General features: G+C 38.3%; 1 protein-coding gene across 1 annotated transcript; it reads left to right on the plus strand.

Annotated features, from left to right (window-relative positions):
* On the plus strand, window positions 1–24,027 carry prkcq (protein kinase C, theta). Its single transcript, XM_054624289.1, has 18 exons — window positions 1–32; window positions 5,303–5,631; window positions 11,945–12,144; window positions 13,477–13,537; window positions 15,804–15,984; window positions 16,075–16,106; window positions 16,416–16,501; window positions 16,907–17,036; window positions 18,062–18,171; window positions 18,413–18,548; window positions 18,656–18,822; window positions 19,204–19,377; window positions 19,459–19,550; window positions 20,474–20,536; window positions 20,641–20,779; window positions 21,032–21,220; window positions 22,024–22,152; window positions 22,981–24,027. Exons 2-18 carry the CDS (start codon window positions 5,514–5,516, stop codon window positions 23,137–23,139), a joined length of 2,166 nt encoding a protein of 721 aa, XP_054480264.1. The 5' UTR covers window positions 1–32; window positions 5,303–5,513; the 3' UTR covers window positions 23,140–24,027.
* The last annotated feature ends 2,995 nt before the right edge of the window (window positions 24,028–27,022 follow it).

A 27,022-nucleotide genomic window follows, 5' to 3' on the forward strand; every position in this document is an offset into this window, starting at 1 on the left:
GGAGAGCTTCTACACTAAAACTTATTTTACAGGTTAGTGCGACTGTTTTCAATACTTTCTTTGGGTTTTAATTCATTTTAACTAAACTATTCCTGATATTTAAAGCATCAATGACCTGCTGAGTTTGTTTCTTTTTCAATACAACATGCATTTCATACCTTTGACACTGAATTAGGAAGATAAATACAACATTAAGGGCTGCATGTGTTTTTGACAGGCTAAGTGGTTTCTATTTTAGTACTCTATATTGTTTTTGTGTGTTTTGTGTTGGAAACTAAAATGTGAGCTTGTTATTAGCTTGTTTGACTAAATTTAGAAAACACTCTTTGTTGAGTTGATTACTATGTTCTGCAGTATCTGTAAGAGATGAAGTATTCACATCCTGTATTTGAGTAAAAGTACTACAATGTAAAAAAAATACTTCATTACTATGTCCTGCATTCAAAATCTTACCTTAAGTATGGAGGTATTATCAGCTATATGTACTTAAAGTATCACAAGTAAAAGTACTCATTGTGCAGGATCTGCAAAGTAACTACAGCTGTCAAATACATGTGGAGGAGTACAATACAGTTAAATACACTGAAACATAAGTACAGGTGTTTTCAATGCATACCATCTTATGAAGTACATCAAAACTGTACAAAAGTATAGTACTTAAGTACATCTAATTAGTTACATTACAGTATTGCAAATAAACGTAGCATGCAAGCATCATTTTAATGTTGAAACTGGTTGAAAGGGAACTAATTTAAACGACCTGATATACATTCTGGATGTTAAATCAACAATTAGAATACATTACTTTTTATATACAATTGTAAAAGACTAAGTAACTTGTAATCGCTGTCATATTTGTCACTGAAATGTTGTGAAGTAGAAGTAAAAAGTACCATATTAATGGAAATACTCGAGTAAAGCACACCAGAATTATATGCAAGTACACTACTTGAGTAAATATAAATAGATACATTCCAGCCTCACTAATAAACTCAACAAGTTTGCAGTATTTTAATGTTGTAGCTTTCTGAGACGGAACTCATTTTATTCTATTATATATGTATATTGTGTGATTTGTGAGTCCGCAAAGTAACTAGTAGTAACTATAGCTGCAAGATAAATAAAGGGGGTAAAAAAGTGCAATATTATAATTAGACAGCCAACATAAATACTTCAGAAAACGTACTTTTACTTTAAGGTACATTTCTGCAAATCAAAATGCACATCATCATTTTGTAGAAACAATAACATCTAAACATATTTGTATCTTCTGAAGGAAAAATACTTTAAGCACTTCAGTCTTCTTGTCCTCTTTTCACATTAAAACGTGCCCTAAATTAGAACTAATTTTAAGATAATTAATTAACGAGAGCTGCTGAGGCCACATCCTTTGTGTGTACTACGTTCTATCATTGAATGAGGGACCACTTCAGGGACACTCGGGGCGTCTGGGCTCCCTTCACAGCGGCAGCTATAGTCAAAGGCTTCTGTCACAGACATGGACCTCCTGTCAATAACAACAAACCCCCTCCTCCTCCTCATCCTCTTTTGGAAACTTCAAAGAGCTTTGGTGCACACACACACAACACACACACACACACACACACACACACACACACACACACACACATGAACACACACACTGTGCTTTGATGCTGCCCGCTACAGAGGGTTCAGGTGGGAGGCTCGTTTTGACTTTGACCTCCCTCATGAAAGCTTTGTTGAAAGGTCACCCCTAGTATTTGACCTTCCTTGTGTCTCCACCTGTGTGTTTGAGGACGGGGTGGCATTTTGAGCACCCATGGGTGAAGCAAAATCCACCTCTCTGATGCCTGCACAACTTAAAAGTGTGTGTTCAGAGAAAACACAACATATGAAAGTCTGCTTTATTCCCTCTGAAAAGAGAGAAACGTCACTAGAATGAAACGTTCAAAAATCAGAATGAATAAGCTTTTGTTTACGTTTTATGTGTTGAAAACCTGCATTAGACTTCACCAGCGGCAGGTTTACAGTATAAAGATCAGCAGCTTGTTTTTCAACAATGACCTCTGTGTTGGTATTGTCCAAATCCTCTTACATTTAAAGTACAGCTACTTCATGAGGAAGAAAGAGGGCATAGATGGAGTAATCCCATTAGGACGTCACCACATCAGCTCAAAAGCTGAACAGTATTTGGTTCATTTCATATCGCGTGTTACATCTAATTATGTGACATTTTCTTCTCCCTCTGATTCAAACTATATGTGCATGAAACATTAACGGTCCAAACTAGTTTTAAACAAGTATATTCAATGATGCAGAGGAGGTTTTTCTGCAACAGCGATCCTTCTTCAGGGCCTGACAGCATTGTATTTATAGTTCTACTTCTTCCTGAACATTAGATGTTTATTGATTCCTGCACCCACGACGGGGGAGAATTCACTTGTTACTGCAGCTCAAGAGTCAGAAAAGCAAAGGAAAAAAGTGATAAATAAATACAAAACTAGATTAAAATACAAATAAAACAACACTTTTTGCTAATAGAGATGTGTGCATGAAGGATGATCCCACCCATAATACACATGTGGTGTGTGGCATTGAACTAGAAAATAAAAAAATATATAAATATAGGATGAAAATGACAGGAAGAAGGAAGCAGGAAGCAGATAATCCATTTAACAAAAATAATCTCTACAAAATATTTAGTAAGCACTTTTCTTAAAAACATTCAATTAACTTTGCAGGTTTCAAATTAGTTTAAGGGAATAAGTCTCAAAAAGGTTTAATGGTCAATTAAAGAAAACCAGATCTTTGTGTTAATTCGAAAAAAGTTAATAATGAAGTCAAGAAAAGAAAAATAATAATAATCTGAAGTAAAAAAAAGAAAAAAATGTGTCTTTTAAAAACATATCATTTGTACTTGGATAAACTTCTTCACAGTCTCAACCGTAACAGATTCATTACATAGAGTTCTATGGCACAAAAAGCACAGCAATGTAATAGAATCATGCTTCAGTGTAACTAGAACCACAGTTATCTGTTCTCACATTAGTCACATTAGAGTCACATAAAGGTTTGAGGTCAAAGCTTAGTTTAGTGTTTCTAATTCTGTCTCAACCTCTATAGTTTTAAGACAAATCTAATACGACGAACCTGAAAGTACAACCTGTGACCCCCATAAACCGCCAGTCAATTTAAAATTACAGGTCTTTTAATACTGGAAGGAGCATTAAATATGAATAAATCAAGGTAATTAATGTTTTATGATGCTGATAGGAGTTTGTTTACATCCGTAACATTGTAAACACAGCCGTTAAAATATACCTATAAAGGAAAACACACAAAACTCTCTGCAGCTACGGATATTAATTGCTATAAAAATACATATAGGGACTTCAAATAAAGTGATATTAAATATATTAGTCTTTTCCATCAGGTCTGTATTTTATTATCTACTGACTTTTATTTAGTTCACTATCAACTTGAATCCTTTCAGCTTCTCTGCCCACCTTCTGTGAACTTAGAGCAGCCGTGTTTTCTGTTGTTTTTGAATAAAGTGTTTGTTCAGCCCCACCTGTGAGGCTTCAACACGAAGAATAAAAGAGACAGGAAGTGTGGTTACAGTGTTGTAACTCAGGCAACCGGAAGTCGTTCTCAACAACAGGTTCAAACTGTACAGGAGGCTCTGCAGCGCTGCACATTTCAAATGTTTGAATCTGTGATGGTGGGAGGAGTGTGTGAGTGGAGGTGTGTAGGTGTGTGAATTACAATATCAAAATCAATTTACGTTTGCAACTGGAAGGGCATAGCTAAATTCAGATAAAGATGTTTATGTAAGTTATGTTTATTTAAGAAAAAACTAAGAATCATAATTGAAACCCAAAACATACAACAAGGCTGCAGCTGTGTCTCAGTTTCATTGAACAAGCTTTCTACTCTTAATTATGTCATAACAAGTATCTAGGGAGAAAAAAATCACTGAATGAAACTTAAACTGACATATTAATGAGAATTGAAAAAGATTCTGGAAAAGTGGAAAAACAAAAGTGATAAAGCTACAAAAATCATCATCAGTAGTTTTCTATTTCTATTTTGACTCCCTGTGTCTGTCTGCTGGTACAAGTATTATAATAGCAACAATTTTATTTATCGCTTTATATTTAATTTCTTGTAAAATGTGATATTTTTTTTGTCCTCTGTGTCATTGAATTGAATACTTTGGTGTTTTGGACTTTTTGTCGGACAAAAAGAGCCACTTTTAGGACTTTTGTCTCAATTTTCCCAAGAGACACATTTCTTCTGGACTACCTGCCAAAAGGTAGTATAAACCTCGTAGGATTAGTATTTACAGTATTCACAATACCTGAAATATGGAATTATTATGTAAAAGCCCAAATCGGTGCGTTTACAGCCCTTAAGTGATTTATTGTCAGGATGAAAATATTGATCACTGCAGCTTTAAACTACAAATGAAAGTATCTAAACTTTGATGGGGCATAAAACAAATAATACTCCATGTTAAAATGTCTAATCCACCCACTGTACTTCACACATCTGCCTCTCTGTCTGTCTGTCTGTCTGTCCACATGACACCACTGACTCAGGGTCAGTGAGGTTTACAGGAAAGAGGCTGACTCGCCCTCTGACGACGACGGTCGTGACAACATGTATTGCGGACTCAGGCGCATGAGGTCGCATATTCCTGAACTGCGTTTAGTGTTTCAGCTCTATTAATAGTTACCTCGCTGCCTCCTTCTCCACCACCGGGACGCACACACACACACACATCAGACACACACAAACACACACACACACACACACACACACACACACACACACACACACACACACACACACACACACAGCTCTCCAGCAGGCCTCAAATATCACATTGACCGTCACCAAGAGGGAAGACTTTGCCATGAAATCTGCTGCAGTAGAGGCAGCACGAATGGTTGCTGTAGTTATATTAGTGGTTGATCACACAAAGAGATTATATTTAGAGATTATTTGTATTTTCATAAAATGCTCAAAGGCTTTTGTGTGACAGCTGCTGTTTACAAGTCCTGAAGGTATGGTTGTTTTTATTTTAGCTGCATTCAGGTTCAGAGGTCTGCGTTGGGATTTTTATTTCCCCACATAACAGGTACTGTTGATTAGATTTCTTTGTCTCCATGTGTGGAGATGTTTTGTTGCAGATTAAGTTTAAAGTGCTGTAGAGGACTACGTTTTTAGAGGGGGGGAAACTCGCTCAGAGTTTGTGGTTACGGCGTCACGGGTGATAAAATTTCTCTCTTTCTTTCTTTTTCTCTTCCTCTCACAGGTTGTTTGAATCGTCAAGGGCGGAAAACACCAAAGTCTCCTCCTCCTCCTCCTCCTCCTCCTCCTCCTCCCCGCCCAACTCTTCTCTCCTCTGGAGGAAAGAAACTGGCAGTCGAGGTGTGCTGAAGTGGAGGATAGTTGGCTAACGGCCTCTTTGCGGAGGTTTCCTGGAGGTTTTTTTGGGAGATATTTGAGGTCAGAAACCTGCAGCCATGTCTCCTTTCCTGAGGATCGGGTTCTCCAACTTTGAGATGGATCCCGGTCTGGCCTACCACGAAGAGGTGCTGAACGCATACTGTGCTGTTTACATGAAGGAGGCCATCGACACAGGTATGTGACTGCTTGGGTTTATGAAATATATACTGTGTTTATGTGATGTGAACAAGAAAAAGGTGGGTTTTATATGTGGTTCTTGTGATTTAGTTAAAAAAATGTTCATCATAGTTTCCAAGAGCCAAAGAGAACATCTTCAAATGTCCAAATATATCCAGATTACAATGATATGAGGCAGAAAAAAGCAGTAAATCCTCACATTCAAGAAGCTGGAACTGGAGAATATTCAGTGTTTTTGATTGAAAACCGCCTTAAACGATGAATTAATTATCAGAATTGTTTGCAGCAAACTTTCTGTTCGGTTTATCAACTAAGTGTTTTGATCCCGGTAGAGTCAGACCAATATCTCAGCATCTGTTTACCTTTTATTGATAATCAGTTGTGGTTCTAATCATTCTTAGTTTTAAATCAGTCCCCTCAACCAAGGTGACCAATTTGTCTGTGATCATCACATGAAACAGCGATTTCTTGTTTAAAAAGTAAATCCACCAATTGATGCATGCCGGAGGGGGGCTAACAATTAGCCAATCGGTGTCAGGGGCGGGACTAACGCTGTAGTACAAGCTGTTGTGAAGAGTTATCACGCTTCAGTGTTTCCTTAAAATGCTGTTATATTCAGGATATGTTAGTTTCTAGTGGGAAAGCGGTTATAGTGGAGTAACTAGGGTTGTTCCCATTCACACATTTTTATACACATTTTGAGGGTCCATTAAAAAAGCTAACAGGAAACGACAAAATTCTATAAAACTTCCTGAATTGTGCGTTAAAAAAGAGTTCCTTTGTCGAATAAAGAGGTTAAGAAAATTGCCTTTGCAAAATTCTGACATAGCAAAACTCTAATTTACATGACTGAACGGCTGTTTCAGCTGTCTGCGTCTTCTCTGATATTTTCAGAATGCGCTAATTCAGAACCTCTGTCCATTACGACGGATGAATGTACACATACATTTTTGTTGTACTGCCTTTAAAAGATTGATAACACCAAACAGTATTGCAACATTAATTCCATTGAGCTCATAGAAGCTTAAACATGTGACCTTGTGAGCTCCATATGTTCACTGGCTCTTCCTCAGAAAAACATTAATTCCTCTGCCAGTCAGGGAAATGATGCATTCTATGTTCAGTAAAGCAACAACAGTGGGTGGTTTGGAATAAATATAGAAATGTAGAAGTGGTATCTATATTTTAACACTGTGGTTACGGATGGCAGGCTCCAAATTGTTGGATATGTTTAAGAATTCAAAAACGGATAAAGATAGCAAAGTAAATGCCACTTGTTTTTTTTTTTTAAATATCCTTTATTTTTTAACATCTTCATTGCCGTTGTTGATTCCAAACAATGGGAAACTTCCCAGCGTGATAACAGACTCAGAGCAGATATCTCTGTTCTGCATCCGTCTATCTTTAACCACTGGTGAATATGAGTGCAGGATGAAGCTAAAAACAGAGCAGAGTCACTGAGAGGAAAGAGGAGGGCCCTGGTGCTTCTCTTTCCTCTCTGAAACCACAAGAAGGTCCTGAACGAGGCTGCAGAGAGAGACCACGTGCATTCATTTACGTTAAATGTCTCTTAGTTTCATTTCCCTTCACCTTTGTTCAAGACTGAATACACTGGAGACTTTGAGGCGATGACACTACTCATAGTATTACAGCTCATATGATGTGTTTACACTGAAACTGCCATGGATTCTATTTGTAAACACGAACAACATTTAACTGAACAATTACAAACCTAAGTAAAAGTACAACATACTCTACTTACAGGTAAAAATCCTGCCTTTAATGTTGGTTTCTTTTAGCTAGATGACTATGAAAAACTACAGGAAGAGAACCTTTCTTGTAGCAGATTGTATTTGCCAAGCCATGGAGAGAAGGCAGAATATAATGTTTAACACCAAGTGATGAAATTATCTGCAATTTTGTAAATTAATGAAATGTTATGAAATGTTTGACCACTGCAGCTGTGTCCTTGGTGCATTATAAACCCTATGAGGGTTAGGAACGTTATGTACATGACACGAAAATAAAGCAAATGAATCAATCAGTCAATTATTTAATAGTATTTAAGTAAAAGTACAAACATGTTAGTATCAAAATGTACTTAGAAGGCAGAAGGCAGGGTCTCTGCAGAACCAGACACCGTCACTCACTTCTAGTGGGTCATAAGTTATGATTATATTTTGTCTGTACATTGTTTCTTTATGGAAAATCCTATTAATTCTGCCTAAAAAAAAGGACTGAAAGGAAAAGTACTAATGATGCAGAATGGCCCATTTCAGATACATATATATTATCTTACTGAATGATAACTGGTGGTGCATCAATGTGTTCATATTTGAAATGTTATAGAAAGGTGGAGCTTATTAATAACTTAATGTCCTGCTGGGTAGCTTAACCTTTAATAATATATCATAATTTATTAGTTTATATACATTTTGTACTTATTATTTAATCTACAAAGTAACTAAAGCTGTCAGATAAATGTAGTGGAACTAAAAGAACAATATCTGTCTCTGAAATTTGGTGGAGTAGAAATAAAAAGTAAAGTATAAGTACCTCAGAATTGGAAATACAGTACAGTGTTTCAGTAAATATACTTAGTTACATTCCACCTCTGGTTTCACAGCTTTTTGGCGGACACGTCACCTCAGTGGCACCATGCTGAGTCTGTTAAATTAAGAGCTGATGATGAATCACCTCGAAAAAAAAAACAAAAAAAACACTTATATCTCCCATCAGACACTCTGACTCACTGCGGCTGATTTCATCTTCAAACAAAACAGATGGAAATCTTCAATAAACAGCTTTTCTTTTGAAATCCTCTACAAAGTCTCTCTTAGTCTTTTTTTGACTCGGCTAAGCATGAAGTCGTTTACAGAAATGCAGCATGAAAGGATCGCCTAGTCATTTTGTTTTCATGGTATTTTGTTTTTAAAATATAAAGTAGGCATCAGGATTGGCCAAAAGCTTCAGCTCAACTCGTAGGAAGCTCAGTTAACTTCTCTCGGCCTGTCTATTCCAGCAAATAAAGATTAAAAGGGCTTTAAATACTTGTACATTTTAGGGTTTTTTTTATGAATCAATTTAATGTTTAGTCTTTAAAATAATATAAATATAAAATGTTTTTAATCGACTTACTGTAGGTATCAAGTAAACATAGTAGTAGTATTTTTTAAGGACCAGTTTGTTGGATTTAGAGGCATCTAGTGGTGAAGTTGCAGATTGCAACACACTGCTTACCCCTCCTCTCACCCCTCCATTTCCAAACTTTTCAAAGAACTACGGTGGCCTGCAAGTTATTTAAAAAGCTAAAAGGCTTTCTTTAGAGCCAGTGTTTGGTAGAAACCAAGCCCCCATTAAGAGGACCGCACTTTGAGGCAAATTTTTATATATTGGCCAAACGGTGGAATTACAATTTTCGGGTCCGTCACGTGATGCCTTTGGTCCCAAAGTGACACAAATAGACTTACATTGGGAAGGAAACATTTGTAATTTTGTTTTTGGGTAACATGCACTAGTAGCCTAATCCAGAGTTATTTTCCTTCCTCACTCTAAACTAACGAAACACAGAGGATAGTATATTCCATTTCTGCCAATAAATACCCCTAAAATCTACACCCTGTTCCTTTAAGTGATGCCTTTTGATGCAAATTGTACCTCTGTAGCTGTACTTGTATTTCCACAAGCTTGTTCATAAGCTCTTTCCTTAAATAATAAGACTGGCGATATTCTATTTCTATTTGTCAACAGGCCTTATGAAAACCCAGAAAACCAATGATGATATCTCTCTCAATACTTTCTGACTTGCCTACCAAAGCCCATTGATTCCTACTGAGGACACAAATCTAAAAAACAGCTCACATATATATATAGTTCCACTTTTATGAAAGGATTAGGCATTTCCTAAAAAAGCTGATCACTGTACTTTTTAGCAAAAAGTAGTCACAAAGGAGGAAGTAGTGCATTATTGGGGGCGGAATAAATCCACATTTGGTGGTTTAGTGAGTATTTGTATGTGGGATTGATTAAAAATAAACTACAGTGTGTGTGTGTTCGTGGTGATTAAGGAACATGTCATCGAGTGCAACAGTGAGTTTTTAATAGAGTTATATGGCAAAGATCATAGACAACAATTGTTAGTAGATACAGTCATTGCTGGTTTCTTTTGATTGGGTTTTAATGACATCAAGCCAATGTATCTCTTCAGCGACACTCATGATAACACAACTTGTTAAAGTGCTCTGTTTGTCTGTAATTGCTTATGTAATCGACTCTTAGCAGTTTCCTTTTTTTGTGTTTCCCTAACATGAAATAAATCCCCTGTGGTAATTGAAAAAAGGCTCGTTCCACAGTTTGTTGCTGGAGTCAAACAGTGGGCCATTCTTGGTAAACTTCCACTTTTAGATTCAAATGAGGCAAACCTGCACGCTGAGTCAAGGGCGCTTGTACTTAAAAAAAAAAAAAATGCTGCTAATAGACTTTCTTTAGATTTTGGGTTTAGGAGGATTTAGTGATCAAGAGGAGCTCCAGCTGTGCTGTGTTTATACCTGAGCTGGTTTGAAAGGACGAAGCAATAACTTTGAATTTAACGACTCAAACAAACTCCAATTTAAGTCCTTATTAAAGATCTTTGATAACACGCCTACAGTTAAAAGAGGGAAATGTTAAACTCCTTCAGAGCAGCAGAGGTATGAGAGCACGCTTGAGTATAAATACTTTTTCACAGAATAACACAGGAACTGGCTGACATCAAAACATGTCACCTCTCTCCCTCTCTCTCTCTCTCTCTCTCTGCATAACGCCACGTAACTTTCTTTGAAAAGGGAAGCTCATGGGTCTGGGGAGAAAGCAGACATATTTTCCTCTCTGTGTGATTTAATCGGAACAGACAGCAGCTGGCAGAGCCGGTGGACGGACGGCCGATGAGCCGATGATGGAGAAGGCCCGCAGATCACTTTGGGAGTAAAAAGCTTAGCTAGGCTTTATCGTGGAGGCAGCAGGATGGATGGCATGTGGTTGTTATGCAAGTGGATATGGGATGTTATTGCGTGGAAAAATCAGCAGATGTCAATTATGAAGACCAGAAAGCGTTCGTTTTTTTTCTGGCCATGTGAAGCGATAGAAAATCCCTCAACACTGTGAGAAGATAATCATAACGATCTGCTCGACAGGTGGTGAAACATTCATATGGAATATCAAACATCCTGCAATGCAAATAAATGTTATTACCAATGAAAACAGAGGAGAATATGACTGTGAAGTTATTACATCTAACAACACTTGCATATGGAATTAGAATAACATATTTTGACGTATTTCAGCTTTAAATGACAGCTTTGGACTGTGAGGGAACATTTAATCCCCTGAGAGTGACACTCTAAACATTCATCCAGTTTTCCCAGATTCATTCCTGGTGTTGGTTTTCGTCTCTGGCAGGAAACCCTTCGCCATCTTCCAGATACTAATCAAAACTTTCGAGGCATGTGATATTCTATACTTTTGTTATTGTCAACAAATAACAGAGAAGTTCTCTCTCATGGCAATCTTACCCATGACTCCCTGCCCATGCCCTTTTGTTTGTTTTGAAGACAAATCTTTAAAAACATCATTAATTTATTCTTTCATTTAAATGAAATGCTCAATAAATTCCTAAATCAGCAGGGCATTGTTGTTTTCAGAAGAGGCAACTCAAACTGAAGTAAAAACTGCATTTTTTGGGGGACTATTTGCATTGGCGGATTAATACACATTTAGTGCTCTAGTGGGGCAGAAGATTTGCAACATAAAGCAATGACAGTAACATAAAAACTGTTTGGGGAAAATATTTCACATATTTTCCATCAGTTATTCAGTCATGTTGCCATCATTTTGAGTCTTGTATAATGTCAATATTTTCTATTCCAGTTGTGCCTCTTCTAGTCTTAAGATGTGTCAGTGTTTCCATTAAGAAGATTTCTTCAACCATTATTAGTCGTTGGCACTTCCTTCCCCCAGTTCTCTGTAAAAGTATTTTTATATATATATATGTATATATAGAACATACACTCAGTCTGTCGAGAGAATATTTGACTCTCCAGTGATGGTCTCATCTTCGAAGCTGCCAGTAACAAGAATGTATTTGCTGACGCACAGGATTTCTAGGTATTGAAGTGAAAGTCAAAGTGAAAATCACCCAGTGCAGTTTTCTTTTCATCTTATTTCCTGTGCGCTGCCGACTAAAGCTCAAAGTAAAACTCCTGCCAATATAAAAAAAAGAAAAAAAAAAAAAAGAGTCTTTTCATCTATATTGCTTTTTGGTTTTTTTTTCCAGAAAAGGGCCAAGTGCACAAGCAGAAGAAGCCGACCATGTACCCGCCGTGGAACACCACGTTCGATGCCCACATCCACCGCGGACGCATCATGCACGTGATGGTGAAGGACAGGACGGCCGAGCTGAAGTCTGAGGCCACGGTGGCTCTGGACTCGCTGGCGACGCGATGCAAGAAGGAGAACGGCAAGCTGGAGATCTGGGTTAGTGCGGAGGGATGGTTGTGTGTGTTTTGTGTTTGTGCTGATGGACCAGCTGTTTGGCTTCTAAGGCAAAAAAAAAATCCAGATGTGCTGACTCACTTTAGGGTCAAATGTTTTAAGGGGTAATCCTCATTTTAATTATAAAAAAAATGAAACAACAGGCTTCTCTCTATGGAGACATTTTAACTTGTAATAACAGTAAAGACATATATATATATATAAAAGGCATATTTATGATTAGCTACACCTCCTTGTCCTGCTTTGACAGATCTAAATATCTGCAGCAAAAAAACATCTATGATGGATTTTCCGTAAAATTCACAAAAGGTCAGCTGGGCTATGGCTGATTACTTTCATCTCCTATTCCACAACAAGATTTGTCTTCTCATGAACATTAAATAACTATTTTGAATTAAAACAAAGTCTTCTCATCAACAATTACTTAACACCACTGTCAATCAGAATCTTGTTTGGTTTTATCTAAGTTATATTGTTAGAATTATCATGAGAAATAGAAAGGTTGTTGTGACTTTCTAAGAAAACCAAATGAGAAACCCACATTTGATATATCAAGATACAATAATCTGTTAATATTTAGACTCAACAAAACGTGTAATAATCATTAGAGCTTCAAAATGATTGCCTTCAGGGTGAAATTTGCTATTTTAATGAAAACCTTATGCAAGAATTAGCCTGTTCATTTTAGGAGAGTTATAATAGTACAGAATTGGGGAGCGTTCGTGTCCTTTTGGGTTTGAGACTTATTTCCCCTGTTTGATTCCAGCTGGGGACCATTGTTTCATTCTATTGCTCACCATCTAAAAATGGAGACAAATGCCCCAAATTTGGAGCAGGAAGGACTCAGACCCCCTACAGAGGTTCAGTTCCACATCTATTTCCTCCAACTTTATCCTGGGCTACATCTTAATTAAATCCAGGTTTTGGACGCCATCTCTGCTCATGCTAATTACCCAGTTCTTCCTCGATTTATTTTTAGTCAGAAATTAGGCACAGATCACTTCTTGTGCACCAGATAATTATTTTCCCTGGAAAGACTTTGCTTTGAGTGACACCAGAGGATTCATGCCAACTGTCTCTTATTCCGAACTAAGAATCAAACAAACAAAGTAAACCGGATGAATCAAATCAAATATATTCTGAGTTTCCTCCACAGTCTGGTCCACTGTCTCGTGGAGTTCAAACATCATTACGTTATACAGTTCATGCGTCATTTCCCTGAATCCACGTCCTTCCCTATTTATTCTCGATGTCTTTCTCATGAATTTCTGTCCTAAAATGTTTCTCTTTTTTGCTTCTGTTTCCCTTTGTCAGCTGGAGCTGAAGCCACAGGGACGCCTGCTGATGGAGGCCAAATACTATCTGGAGAAAAGTGGTGAGTGGCTCAAACTTTTATAACTCCAGCTGCTGCCCCTCCATCAGCTATAACAACTATAGTCTTGCATCGCTTTAGATATCTTGTAAGAAACTCCCGACTGCACACGTTATTCTGGTGTAGAGGAAAATACTTTATGGCTTGTTTTTATTTCTTTAAACCAATCAGAACCGTCTTGGCTGAAGCTACAACCAAATTAAATCAATAGTCCAAACAAAGGCTGTAAAACTGTAAGTGAAAATAATAGATAGTTTACTTAATGATCCGAAGTTACAAGGTTGGAGAGTGTACCAAAAAAGGAAACGTTTTCTCCATCGTTAAATTGGAAAGAGACAACTTTTCAGCGTTTCTAAGTGGTTTTATTGTTGGCGCCATTGTGGCAAAGACAACCAGATAACTTTCTATTTTGTTCTCAGAGCCGGACATATTAACTGCGGAGAACCTTTATTGATACTCTTTGGTAACTGAGGATAGCTACAGATATCTACCGGGGAAAACTAAAGCGCTATCCTCTTCCTGTGATGGTTGCTCAATGGTTGACGCTGTTTCCTTTAGTGCCGTAAATGTGGCCTTCATTTTCCCGGGAAATTGCACGCAAAGTGAAAGCGATGCTGATAGGGAACCAATCTAAACGCCGTTGGTGGCATTATTCTATAGACGTCACATTGTGCAATTTACATTTTTCTTCATAACGACAACTGAAAGCAAAAAACTTCATAGATGCTTTAACGCTAAGAACTCTTTGCTTTGGACTTCCACTGAAAAATTATACATGACAGAATATACATGACAGTGTATCAATTCATGTGCACCAAACAATATATTTTGACACATGTAAGGTGTTTTAAACTGCCAATTTAATGGTTTTATGTTAAAGATATACCGTTTGTTTGGTAGAGAGAAGCAACAATTTGATACAGTTCTTTTTCCTTTAGCCACTAAACCCAATTTTATTCTTTTAAATGCTTTCATGTGACAGTTCGGAGGGAATATTTTGTATTTTTGTGTAAATATATAGTGAATGTTATCATAAAACACTGACTATCATCCAAACTGTCAGTGCAGTCCTTCAAAACTCTGCATCACTTGCACTCTTGTGTGTTTTAATGAGCCTTAATCCTCCCAGCCTAATTACATTTTCTCAGACTATAAATAAGAGCATGGACTCCATGCCTTCGGGTGAGATCCTTTTCACGGGTGCTTTCCTGACATTAACACCATGCCCAGGCCTGAGAAGTCACTCTGAACTATAAGGAAGAAGCTGCCTCATGGTTCTATATTTAGGCCCGGTAAATAGGAAATCGTTGCTCTGAACAACAGGTGGCACAGCGACCGGCACACTGTGACAATCTGGCCTCTGGAACTTCCTCCTGAACTAAATACAATTTGTATTCTGTATTTATGTAGGCAGCAAAATACTCACCCACTGCGTAATGATCCAGCAGCAACTTTTTAAAAAGGAACAGTTTGGGAAAATGTGCTTATTTGCTTTCTATCAACATCAATCTTATATCTGTGGGTTGCATACTGACCTGGAATCAATCGATCTTCTTAAAACCCCAAATTGTTAAAGTCTTTATATATATATATAACAATATTAATAATATATAATAAAAAGGCCATCCACTAGCATCAGAATAAATGCTTAATAAATCACACTGCAAAGGCCACATCGTTAACTATTTGTGCACTTGTACAGTCTGCAGATTTTTTCTGCATGTATTGTTAAATAGGTGCACAATATGACGGGCATTTCTCATTTCATCTCAACGTCATGTCATGTCACAATACACTGGGCAAAGTTTTTTTACGTTGAACTGCAAATATGGGGCGGCTGTGGCACATGAGGTACAACCACAAGGTTGGTGGTTCAAACCCCTCTACCGGCAACATGCCGAGGTGTCCCTGAGCAAGACACCTAACCCCAAGTTGCTCCCCGGGCGCTTCATTGCAGCCCACTGCTCCTCCGGGATGGGTTAAATGCAGAGACATAATTTCCCCATTGTGGGACTAATAAACTTAATTATTATTATTAATATAAGATCACAAAACGGGGCTTCAACAGAGACAACTGACTCATACATATGAGACGGTTCAGACAAAAGGAAACTCTGATGTATGCTTCTCCCCCAACAAAAGATCAAGGTGTGAAGTCTTTTGTTGCAGTAAACGATCACTCTGTCCGGAGCAAGCTGAGCTCAGCACCAATATGTCCTTTGCATGCTTTTTTCTTCCTTATATAAAAAAATAGCTTGATGTGTTTCAGACGCTGCGGGTCAGACCGAAGGAGACCAAGAGTCTGAGCCAGAGAGAGAGGGTCTGTTCGCCCTCCATCAGCGGCGAGGTGCCATCAAACAGGCCAAAATCCACGTTGTCAAATGTCACGAGTTCAGCGCCACGTTCTTCCCTCAACCGACCTTCTGCTCCGTCTGCAAAGAGTTCGTCTGGTGCGCAACAAACCTCAGATATCATCAACCCAAAATATCGTTTTCTGCATTATCACATTAGTCATTTTAACCTGTTTTTATCCTCCACAGGGGTCTAAACAAGCAGGGTTACCAGTGCAGAGGTGAGTGTCAGATTACTTTCTCCACTCACTGATGAGTCACATTACATTACATTACAGTCATTTAGAGACGTTTTATCAGATTACAATCATCAGTATATTACATATCATTCACTTCACACACTGATGACAGGCTACCATGCAAGGTGCCACCATCAGACTCTAACTAACATTCATGCAACATCCAGTCCACACCGATTAAACTCTTGCCCAAGGACACATCTTTCGTTCTGATTGGAGAACTACCTTGCTCTCCACTACGAGTCACTACATGTCTGCCACCTCTTTAACTCTCATCTTTGTGTCCTCTAGAGTGCAACGCAGCGATTCACAAGAAATGCATAGACAAAATAATCGCTAAATGCACGGGTTCAGCCATCAACAGCAAAGAAACGATGGTGAGTTTCTGCCTCACAGACACTGATTGTTTCACATACATGTCATTACTTCTGAGCAATCACAGTCACAACTGCGTAAGAGATATGTAAACTTGTGGTTATAAATGCTTACTAATCAGTCGCCTCATACTAAGTGATCACCACAGCAGTCACTATTGTATCATCTCATTTACTGCTTTCATCCTCTTGCTATTGTTTCACTTCCTCCTCATTTAACATCGTGCCTGCTGAGTTCATGTGCATGAAACCAAAAGAGAATGCAAAGCCTCACAGTAATAAAAAACAGGACAAACCTGCCTCCCGCTGTTTGGATACAGGAAGTGTTTTATGCTGCTGCTTTTAGCTTCGTTTTGAGCAAATTCTATGTCCATGATGAAGATGTATGATGTGATGTTTGTGCCGCAGATCCACAAGGAGCGCTTCAAGATCGACATGCCTCACAGGTTCAAAGTCTACAACTACAAGAGTCCCACTTTCTGCGAACACTGCGGGACGCTGCTGTGGGGGCTCGCCAAGCAGGGGCTCAAATGTGAGGGTGAGAGGCGGGAGTTTTATGATTTCTGTGGTTTTTATGCATCTTGTCGTGTTAAGAAACTGTTTTTTTTTGAGGATTGGCGTTACAACTCGTACACATTGACTTGCTTTGTGTTAACTGATAACACTTAATATACGCAAAGAGCCTCACAGAATCTTTTGCCCTTTTGCAATGAAGCAGATGTTCACAAATGTTTCTGGATTTTGCCTTTCTATAAAACAGTACGGCTGAGATTACTCACGAATAATTTAACTACAGTAGCTGCAGGTGTGTGTGGATTAAAAATAGAGACAAACAATTACTATTATAGCAGATATTTTAAACACAATCACAAAACAGCAACTTTTCATGAGACAAACTAACCTTTTTTCAGCTTAATGTAAGGTTTTATTTGTTAAAATATGTGAAGTAAAATGATCTGTGGTATACTCTTATGTCTGTGTTAAAAGGGCCAGTGTGTAATGAAGATTATTAAGAGTAAAGTTTGAAAAACAAATATAAAAAGTTTTACATAAAGTATGATTGGCCCAGTGTCTACTGTTACTGGGCTTTTCGGTATATATTCATGTTAAATATACGTACAGTATGTCATAGTTGTAAAGCAAACTATGCAATAAGATATTGTACACAGTCCAGCGTAAATATGCAAATCTACCGGTGGTGCAAAGTTGATTTACGTAAATTCTATTCATATAACCTCAAATCAAAAGTTTGCCTAACAGGGCTCTAAAATCTCACCAGAACGCATTCTATCGTTAGAGCATCGGTTTACATCAGGAAAACCTTCCCAAAATAAAAAAAATACCTTTAACAGGGAATCAAAAGGAAGAAACCTCAGGAAGAGGAACCCTCTTCTAAATGATTCACAGAGGAAAATGTGAATTTTTGATCCCTGCAAACACACTGATGCAGCCAATGATACCAAATATGTACCGTATTTGCATGTATGTTTGCCGATACATAGACATATGTGAAGAAAACATGCATTTTTATTACATGCTGATAATGCTGTGTTTCCTGTGCAGAATGCTGCATGAACGTCCATCATAAATGCCAGAAGAAAGTGGCCAACCTGTGTGGGGTCAACCAAAAACTGATGGCTGAAGCTCTGGCCATCATCGAGAGTAAACAGCAGGTCAGACCAATACATTGTCTGTTCTTTAATAATATTTAAATGTGTGAGTTTTGAGGAATTGCTATTGAAAAAAGTGTTAAAACACATGGTATGTACTGGTTCATGCACAAAGGCGGGTTTAAATTGTGTTTTAGGTCTCTCAAGAGGATGTAAATGAAGTTTTAAGAGTATTTTCAAGCAACATTTTTATAACTTTTGAATGGTGAACAAAATAAACATCAGTCCTACGTTTTGCCTTCAGGCCAGAAGCACCAGAGACACGGACACTGAAATCATCAGTCGAGAAGGTCCAGTAGGCATCAGCCAGCCGGGGGTGGTCCGAGCTCCGTCCGGGTTAGTAACGGCTGCAACATCCACAGCTACACCTGCGAACAAAGGTACACACACATTTTAAAATCCCTCATCAAGACTGTCATTAAATCTAGATAGTTTTCTTGATAAATACATATTTATTTGTTTTAAATTCCTGCTTTCTTACATGCAGAGGTGCAGGGTATTTCATGGGACGGGCCTACTGATGGCAGGTCGATCACTGAGGCGCTGACGGAAGAGGAGCCTCTGTACGCCGTCCCCAAAAAGGAACACCATCCAAAATTCAACGTCGATGACTTCATCCTGCACAAGATGCTCGGGAAAGGCAGCTTCGGCAAGGTACAGGAGAGGATCTGAATGAGAAAAGCACAAAAAAAAAAATCCAGATACGTTCGTTATTCACTTAAGGAAAGATAAACTTTGCATTTTATGGAATTTCTTACAGCTTTAATACTTTTTTTATAGTTAGTTAAAAAAACAGACAACATATTAAGAAAGAGACTTGTTCTATTTGTTTGTCAAAAGGCTTCCACGCAGCTCATTATGACTCTTGCGGTCAACACCTCTTTCTGCAGCCAGTTTCCACAGAAAACCACAGACTGGTTGTTGCTTTGATGACTGTTGTAGCAAATCACCATTCATGAGAATCAGGAGGTGTTAGAAGTATGTGGCAAATGTCCAACCGCAGCAGTTTCTTTACACGTTCTTGTTGGTTTCCAGGTGTTTTTAGCCGAGCTGAAGAAAAGCGGGCAGTTCTACGCGGTGAAGGCTCTGAAAAAGGACGTGGTGCTGATGGACGACGACGTAGAATGCACCATGGTGGAGCGGAGGGTCCTCTCTTTAGCCTGGGAGAACCCTTTCCTCACGCACCTTCACTGCACCTTCCAGACCAAGGTAATAAAAATGGACGCTCATCCGTAGACTGTAACCTTCCCTCTGCAGACCGCGACCCTGACCTCTGTGCATTGTGTCCAGGAGAACCTGTTCTTCGTGATGGAGTATCTGAATGGAGGGGATCTCATGTTCCACATCCAGTGCTGCCACAAGTTTGACCTGCACAGAACCACGTATGTGTCCCCTCAAAACGGCAGAACATCCCATATGTTGAATAAGTTTCTGCAGTGTGCGAAAGTTACTTTTTGATTCACTGGCCAAGGGTACTGGTAGATGAAAAAGGCTACTGGCCAAGCATCATTTTATAATAATTTGCCTTTTTGTGTCGTATATACAATAGTTTCAGTACATTTCAATGAGATGATGAAGGTATCCTGTTGAATACAAACCTTAAGAAGAGACCAGAGCAAAATTTAAAGCCAAATTATTTTAATTTACTCGTTCTAATTCTACTGAAGTATTTTTTGTTAAATGGTATTTACTTGTAAACAGGGACTCTCAGCATATTTTTGGGGGTTTCTTAGTGCCAGTGTGGTGCAAAGCGTTCCAAGATTTACCTGCAAAATGGAAAATCTACTTAGATTTGGCGCTTGGCAGGAGTTAATGTCGAACCCTGCGAGTCTGTTAAGCGCACAATTGTAACTTTGCTACGTATCCCTATAAAACTTAAAATCTTTTTTACGTGTTTTCCTTTAAAACCAAGCAACAAGTGCAAATTTCCGCTCGTTACATGCACACGTTCTTTTCAAAATAAACTTCTGTCTTCAGAAAACAAAATGTAGGTTTAGACAACAAAACCACTTAGTAAGGTTTATGAAAAGATGGTCCTTTGGGTTAAAATAAGTAAAAATGTAACTTCTCATTTCAAACATGTTAGTTTACTTAATTGCTTTATAAACTTCTGTAACTGTCTGGTAAAGTACAGCTTGTGATTGGACCCCATTTGTCCTCCTCAACAATCTCTTTCATTCACTTCCCTCATGCTTCTTGGCTGGAGTCAGTTGGTAGTGATGCAAATGAAACAAGCAGGAGGACAGACAAAAGTTACCCGACCATGTTGTTTTTCACCTCCCTCCCTTTTTGTGACTTCCTGCAGCTTCTACGCAGCTGAAATCATCTGTGGACTCCAGTTCCTGCACTCTAAAGGAATCATTTACAGGTAGAGGCCCAAAGAGTCATAAACAAAAGTGAAATGGATAATGAACAAAAAAAAAAGGTCAAACAGACAACTGCTCTTGCTAACATCTTCCCCTTTCTCTGCAGGGATCTGAAGCTGGATAACGTGCTGCTGGACTCTGAGGGTCACATAAAGATAGCAGACTTTGGCATGTGTAAGGAGAGCATGCAGGAAGAGTCTCGGACCTCCACATTCTGTGGGACACCGGACTACATTGCTCCCGAGGTAACAAGACACACATCATGATTATAGTGCAAAATGTACCTTAACTGGTCACTTGTTGCAACTACAGATGGCACAAGTCACCACTCATTCTATTCCAACACTCTTTATTATCATGTTTGAATGTTATGTTAGCATGAACCCCAATCTGTTGCTGGGCTTTCAGTTATTAGTTTTAGAGACTGTAACAGAAATATATATTTTTATTGCCTGTTTTTCTTAATTTTGTCTCCCGTTTTTCCCCGCCTGTATCAGATCTTGCTGGGTCAGAAGTACAACAGCTCCGTGGACTGGTGGTCGTTTGGGGTGCTGCTGTACGAGATGCTGATCGGTCAGTCTCCGTTCCACGGCCGCGATGAAGAGGAGCTGTTTCAGTCCATACGAACCGACAACCCCGTTTACCCCCGCTGGCTCACCAAAGACGCCAAGGACATCCTGATCAAGGTCAGACGCCGTGTGTTTGTTTGAATGGTTGAATTAAGGGAACTAAACTTATTCAACTCTAGAAGCAGAAATTCTGAAAATCAGAACCGGTTAGTTATATGCTGTTCTTTTGTAGAGAAAATATTGTAATTTACCTCAAACAAAATGCGAGGCTTAATTTATTTGCAATTAACCACACAAATCTTTTAATCAATAACTATTTGTTTATTAACATTAACATCCCTTATTGGTTCCTATATGGTCTTGTAGTTTGTGCCTCTGTGGTACAGGTTTTAAACAACACCTGACCAGATCCTGAATTATGTAATATTATCTTTATTTTTTTTATTAATCTTCTGCATGCTTAATCATTATCTGTTATTATGATGACTTTGTAACATCTGTTCAGGGACTGAAGATGAATCCTCTTGGGTTAGAGTGAACATTACAGCAATGTTTACTAATGTGCACTTTAATATAAACCAGTCAACATAAACTAAAAATAATATGGGAAAGAATGAAAACAGCTCCGTGGGCAACGTGTTTCCAGTACACGTTGACCTTTAAAGACTACAAACTGTCACTCTTTAATCCACCATGGAAAGAATAAAGTACCACCTAAACACAATGCTTTAACCCCATTAACAGAAAGAAACATGCTAGTGCACCGTTTGCCAGTTGATTTCTGGGAAATGGAGTACACACACCAATGATTATTAAAATATATTATAAAAAAAAATACTGCCAAAAGTTTGTAACTACTTTTTTTTAAAACTGCCTTAATTTGTAGAGTGTGTAACCTCTGTTGTGTGTTTGTGCTGCAGTTGTTTGTGAGGGAGCCTGAGGAGCGACTGGGAGTGAAGGGAAACATCCGACAGCACAATTTCTTCAGCTGCACCGACTGGACGGCCCTGGAACAACGGAAGGTGGAGCCGCCCTTTAGGCCAACTATAGTAAGTACTGAAGGCTGAAGGCTGGTGCACATCATGTTCTCACTTTTTTTCATCCAAGTTTGGGTGGGAGTATGCTACCTGCAGATGTTTACCTACTTCACATAAAGTGAAGACTACATTCCAGTGCCAAAATCAATGAAGTGCACATTTGCAATTTGATTGAATTCTGTGTCAATTTGAATTTTCGCTATACATATTGAACAGAACTCCTTTTTATGTTGTTCATAGATTGATTCTAATGTTAACCAGAGCTGAACGGATTACTCCATGAAAGCATAACTTATTTAAGAGTCTGACCCAATTTCATCTTTGAGCCACTAGTAGATTCAGTGCCTTTATTCTAATTGCACCTAAATATATGGAGGCCAGATACATTTCAACAATTAAAATAGGTCCTTTTTGAGCAAAAATGCAAAAAAAAAGTATTTTTCCAGCTTCTAAAACTACTTTTCTTTGTCTAATGTGATAATAAACAGAATATATTTGAGTTTGGACAGTGGGTCCAATTAAACAAGACATTTAAAAGCATCCCCTTGGATTTCTGGGATATTATTACGGACATTTTTCTCTATTTTTGAACTTTTTGTAGATCAAAACTATTGATGGAGAAAATAACTGGCAGGTCAATCAATGTGGAAAGTACTTGTTATTGGCAGTCCTACATACTTTGATGACTAATGTTGTCCAGAGTTGTTTTACTTGACTAATCCTAAAAGTGAATTCTCCTTTTCATCCAATAATGAACATGTTTAATCCATTTGTGTATCATGACATTTGTGAGACTTTTAAATCCTTATTGTACTTATTAACATATTTCCCCTTCCACAGACGTCGCCCAGTGACTGCAGTAACTTTGACAAAGAGTTCATCAACGAGAAGCCTCGGCTGTCGTGCGCCGACCGGACGCTCATCAACAGCGTCGACCAGACCATGTTCAGAAACTTCTCCTGCGTTAACCCGGGGATGGCTCGCATGGCAGCGCGCTGACCGCCGGATCAACAACCTACTACCTAACAAACAAGCGGCTCAAGTCGCAACCAGCACTTACTGTAACTGAAACAAACTGCAGAGACTTTTGACAGTGAATGTCACAAAACTCAACTGTATCCATAAACATGATGATAACCACTAAAGGGGGTGTCCTGGGTAAACAACACACATAAAGCAACTGTGATCATTTTCACTCGTCTTAACCGTCTCTCTCTTTCAATTTTTTTATTTAAATGAAACTAAAATATTCACAAAAATATTTAAAAAACGGACAAACAAAACAAATTCTGAGCTAAAACAAAGAGGCAAAGAAAAAAACAAAATAAACAAACTAACAGTTTAACTAAAGTCCGTTATTAGGCCTCACTTTAAATTCTTAAAATACATACTGGCATAGAATTAATTAACTATAGAATTATAGTATTCAACCCCCTGAACTTGCCTTTGTGCTTATCAGGGTGTGTTTATCAATAGAAAATAAACTTTCGGTGCCTCATTAAACTTTATTTGGATAATTTCTTCAAGTAAAACAAACTGAGAAATTTGATTACACACAATTAAATAAAATGTTAATATTTTGCTTCCTGTCCTATTCCATAGCTTAAACAGTTAAACAGTCCTTTACCTCCCTGTTGTGTAAATAAATGTAGTCTAATTATGTCGTTATACTGTACTGTCAGTTATATGTTAGCAGGTTTTTGTTAACGTGTCTTAATGTACCTCAGGAGTTTTATTAATGCTGTAATGTAGATCAGGTACTATGATCGGCTGTATACTGTAGTTTTAATCCTTCTCTTCTCTATTGGGAATCATGTACAGTAAAATGTGTGTTTTTTTTAGACTGCTGTCTGTTTTGTTTCTGATTAAAACAAAACTTTTGGTTCATGTGTAGAATCACTCACCAGATTTAGTGGAGGTGGAGGTGGAGACAGGAAGAAAGGCTCGCTCAGTTTTTCCACTTCACATTGCCCTTTAAAATATATTTTCCAAAGTAAAAAACCTGACATAAAGAATAAACTGCTTCGTGATTTGCAACTTAGCCCACAATGGGCCCAATACAACAAGGAATACAGTATTAAAGCAACAGCTTCGTCAGTAGAATCACTTTCTGTTCACAAATCTCTATAAGTCAAGGTTTATATATGCTGCCACACAACCACACTTAAGTGTAAAACGCTATGACTATTGATGAGCTATTAACTTGAATTATTATTTAGGCTGCAACCACATACAAACACAGAGGAAAGAGAGCAACTACAGTGACTAAATAATGACTGAAAATAAATCAAAACAAAGGCAGTAGCCGATTTAATAAGAGTGTTAGCTGATTTTAATGAGTTATTTGGATAACAAAAGGATTAAAAACTCTCAAAGTTCCTAAGAAGTATTAAAAGCAACAGGACTTCTTCAGGCTCAATGCCGACACAGACTGCTTACCACCTAATAGACTTAACAAAAGACTTGAACTACATTCCTGCAAACAGTTAATCCTCATATCAGCAATACTACACATAATTAATAATACTGCACATAGCATTTTAACCGAAAAATAGGCAACTTGAGACACATCTCTTTCTTCCAGGTATTTATTTGGAGTGTAGCAGTGCCCTCTATTGACATCAAGGCACTTCCAAATATCAAAGATATTTACGTGTACGGTTTGTGGTATCACTTTCCTTTAACGCGACATGACATTTGATGTGAAACTAAACTTCTGTGAGCAACAGTGACGCTGTTGAGGTCATTAAAACACAGCATCCCTGTGGTTCAGTGAGTAACTGAATGAGGAACATGAGCAGTCGTGACTGCTAACATCCCACACCAACATCCGGCAAACGGATCCCCCGTCTTCCTCTTCCTCTTCGTCACAACCGCAGCACACGGAATCACATAAGAGCTAACAGGTCCCTCATCGCAGCTACCGCCAACAGGATGGAGACTCATTACCACCATCATCTCCTGTGAAAGGCACAACCCTCAGGTGCTAACTACACGAACATCATTCAGGTCCCCCTGCAACCTTTGCTACCTCATGTTCATGATCACAAGCCTGTCAATTTTGGTCTTTTAAATATCAGATCCCTAAATAATAAGTCGTTCTTAGCTCTGGATTTTATTAATTTCAATAATTTAGACTTTTTTTTTATCATCACAGAGACCTGGTTGTCGCAGGGAGACTGTAGTTCTCTGATTGAAGCAACCCCCCCCCCCCCCCCAGATTTTACACATCTCCACCAACCCCGGCTGTCAGGCAAGGGAGGGAGGGGGGGTTGCTGTTATCTACAGAAACAATTTTAAATGCAATACCATTCTACATAGCTCTTTCACTTCATTTGAACATCTTGGTTTTATAGTGAACTCTAAGGATCCAGTGATCATTTTAATAATCTACAGACCACCCAGGCCGAACAGTGTTTTTATCCAAGAGTTTCCCATGTGACATCAAAGTACGACAAAATTCTTATCTTAGGTGATTTTAACATACATGTCTGCTGCCCTTCACAGACCTTTGTCACAGATTTTATGGATACCCTGGAATCTTTTAACCTCACACAGGGTATACAGGAGCCTACACACTCAAAGGGCCACACCCTAGACCTGGTCATTTATAGTGGTCTCTGCCCTGACAGCTTTGAGACAAAGGATATCTGTGTGTCTGATCACAAAGCGGTTTTATTTAATGTGGTTTTACTACATCCTCTAACAGTTACTGACAGCTCACCTGTCCGCCGCCGAGTTTTTAACTGAGCTTTTTACTACTGCTTTTTTAACTGCTTTTAATCCTCATCTTCATTTAGAGGACCTGGTATCCCTTTTTAATCACACCTGCCAGAATGTCCTGGACTCTGTTGCCCCCTTGAAAACCAAAAGGTCGAATACAACACCCCAGCCATGGCTAAACGAGGTCACCAAAGACTTAAAAAGAGGCTGCAGGAGTAAGGAACGAAAATGGAAAAAAACAGGCTTACATGTTTTTTATGAAATTTGGAAAGATGCGATGAAGTACTATCAAGTGGCAGTTAAAGAAGCAAGAACGTCCTTCTTCTCTAATTTAATTACAGCAAACCACTCAAATCCAAGACTTTTATTCAAAATAATTGACTCAATGGTCACCCCCCCCCCTCTCATTCCACTGATGCCTCACAAGAGCTGTGTGAGCAATTTTTTAAATTTCTTTGCAAACAGAGTACAGGACATTAGGCAACAAATGTGTCCCCCAGACCGTGTTTTACATGTTAGTAGGGATATTCTAAGTTATTTTAGCAGTTTTAATCCTGTATTGCTTTCCTCTTTAGCAGAAACCATATCCCATATGAAATCAACCACGTGCAGCCTTGATTTTATACCAACTAAATTTCTCAAACAGGTTATTGACACAGTCGGGCCCAGTATTTTATTGATTGTTAATAGCTCGTTAGCAACAGGATCTATTCCATCCAGTCTTAAACATGCTGAGGTCCAACCACTTTTAAAGAAACCGAATCTTGATCCCTCGGTTCTTAACAATTTCAGGCCTATTTCTAAACTTCCGTTTTTAATCAAAGGTTTTAGAGAAAGTTGTTTCAACCCAACTTCTAGCCTTTATGTGTCTTAATGATGTGTTTGAGAAGTTTCAGTCAGGTTTTAGAGCTTTACACAGTACAGAGGTACTGTGTAAGAGGTACAGGTTTATTTAATGTAAACAAAGCTATTTATATGATTTAATATAGTAACTTCTCTGCCTTTATATTTAGATTTGCCACATTTAATTCACACATTCACACCCTAATGGTCAAAACAAAACTTGGCAAACTTGATCTCATTCACACAAGAGACAGACAGAGAATAAATAAAGAAAAGGTGCTTCTGGACATCAAACATTTTAAGATTCGGAGGGTTT

The sequence above is a fragment of the Anoplopoma fimbria genome, chromosome 23 (genome assembly GCF_027596085.1).
Source record: "Anoplopoma fimbria isolate UVic2021 breed Golden Eagle Sablefish chromosome 23, Afim_UVic_2022, whole genome shotgun sequence".
NCBI lineage: Eukaryota > Metazoa > Chordata > Actinopteri > Perciformes > Anoplopomatidae > Anoplopoma > Anoplopoma fimbria.

Bases quoted from the DNA above. Each gene is read 5' to 3' on its own strand.
- prkcq (XM_054624289.1), top strand. From the start codon at position 5,514: ATGTCTCCTTTCCTGAGGATCGGGTTCTCCAACTTTGAGATGGATCCC. The intron at 5,632-11,944 runs GTATGTGACTGC...TTTTTTTTCCAG, and splicing joins GAAGGAGGCCATCGACACAG to AAAAGGGCCAAGTGCACAAG. The intron at 22,153-22,980 runs GTAAGTACTGAA...CCCCTTCCACAG, and splicing joins CGCCCTTTAGGCCAACTATA to ACGTCGCCCAGTGACTGCAG.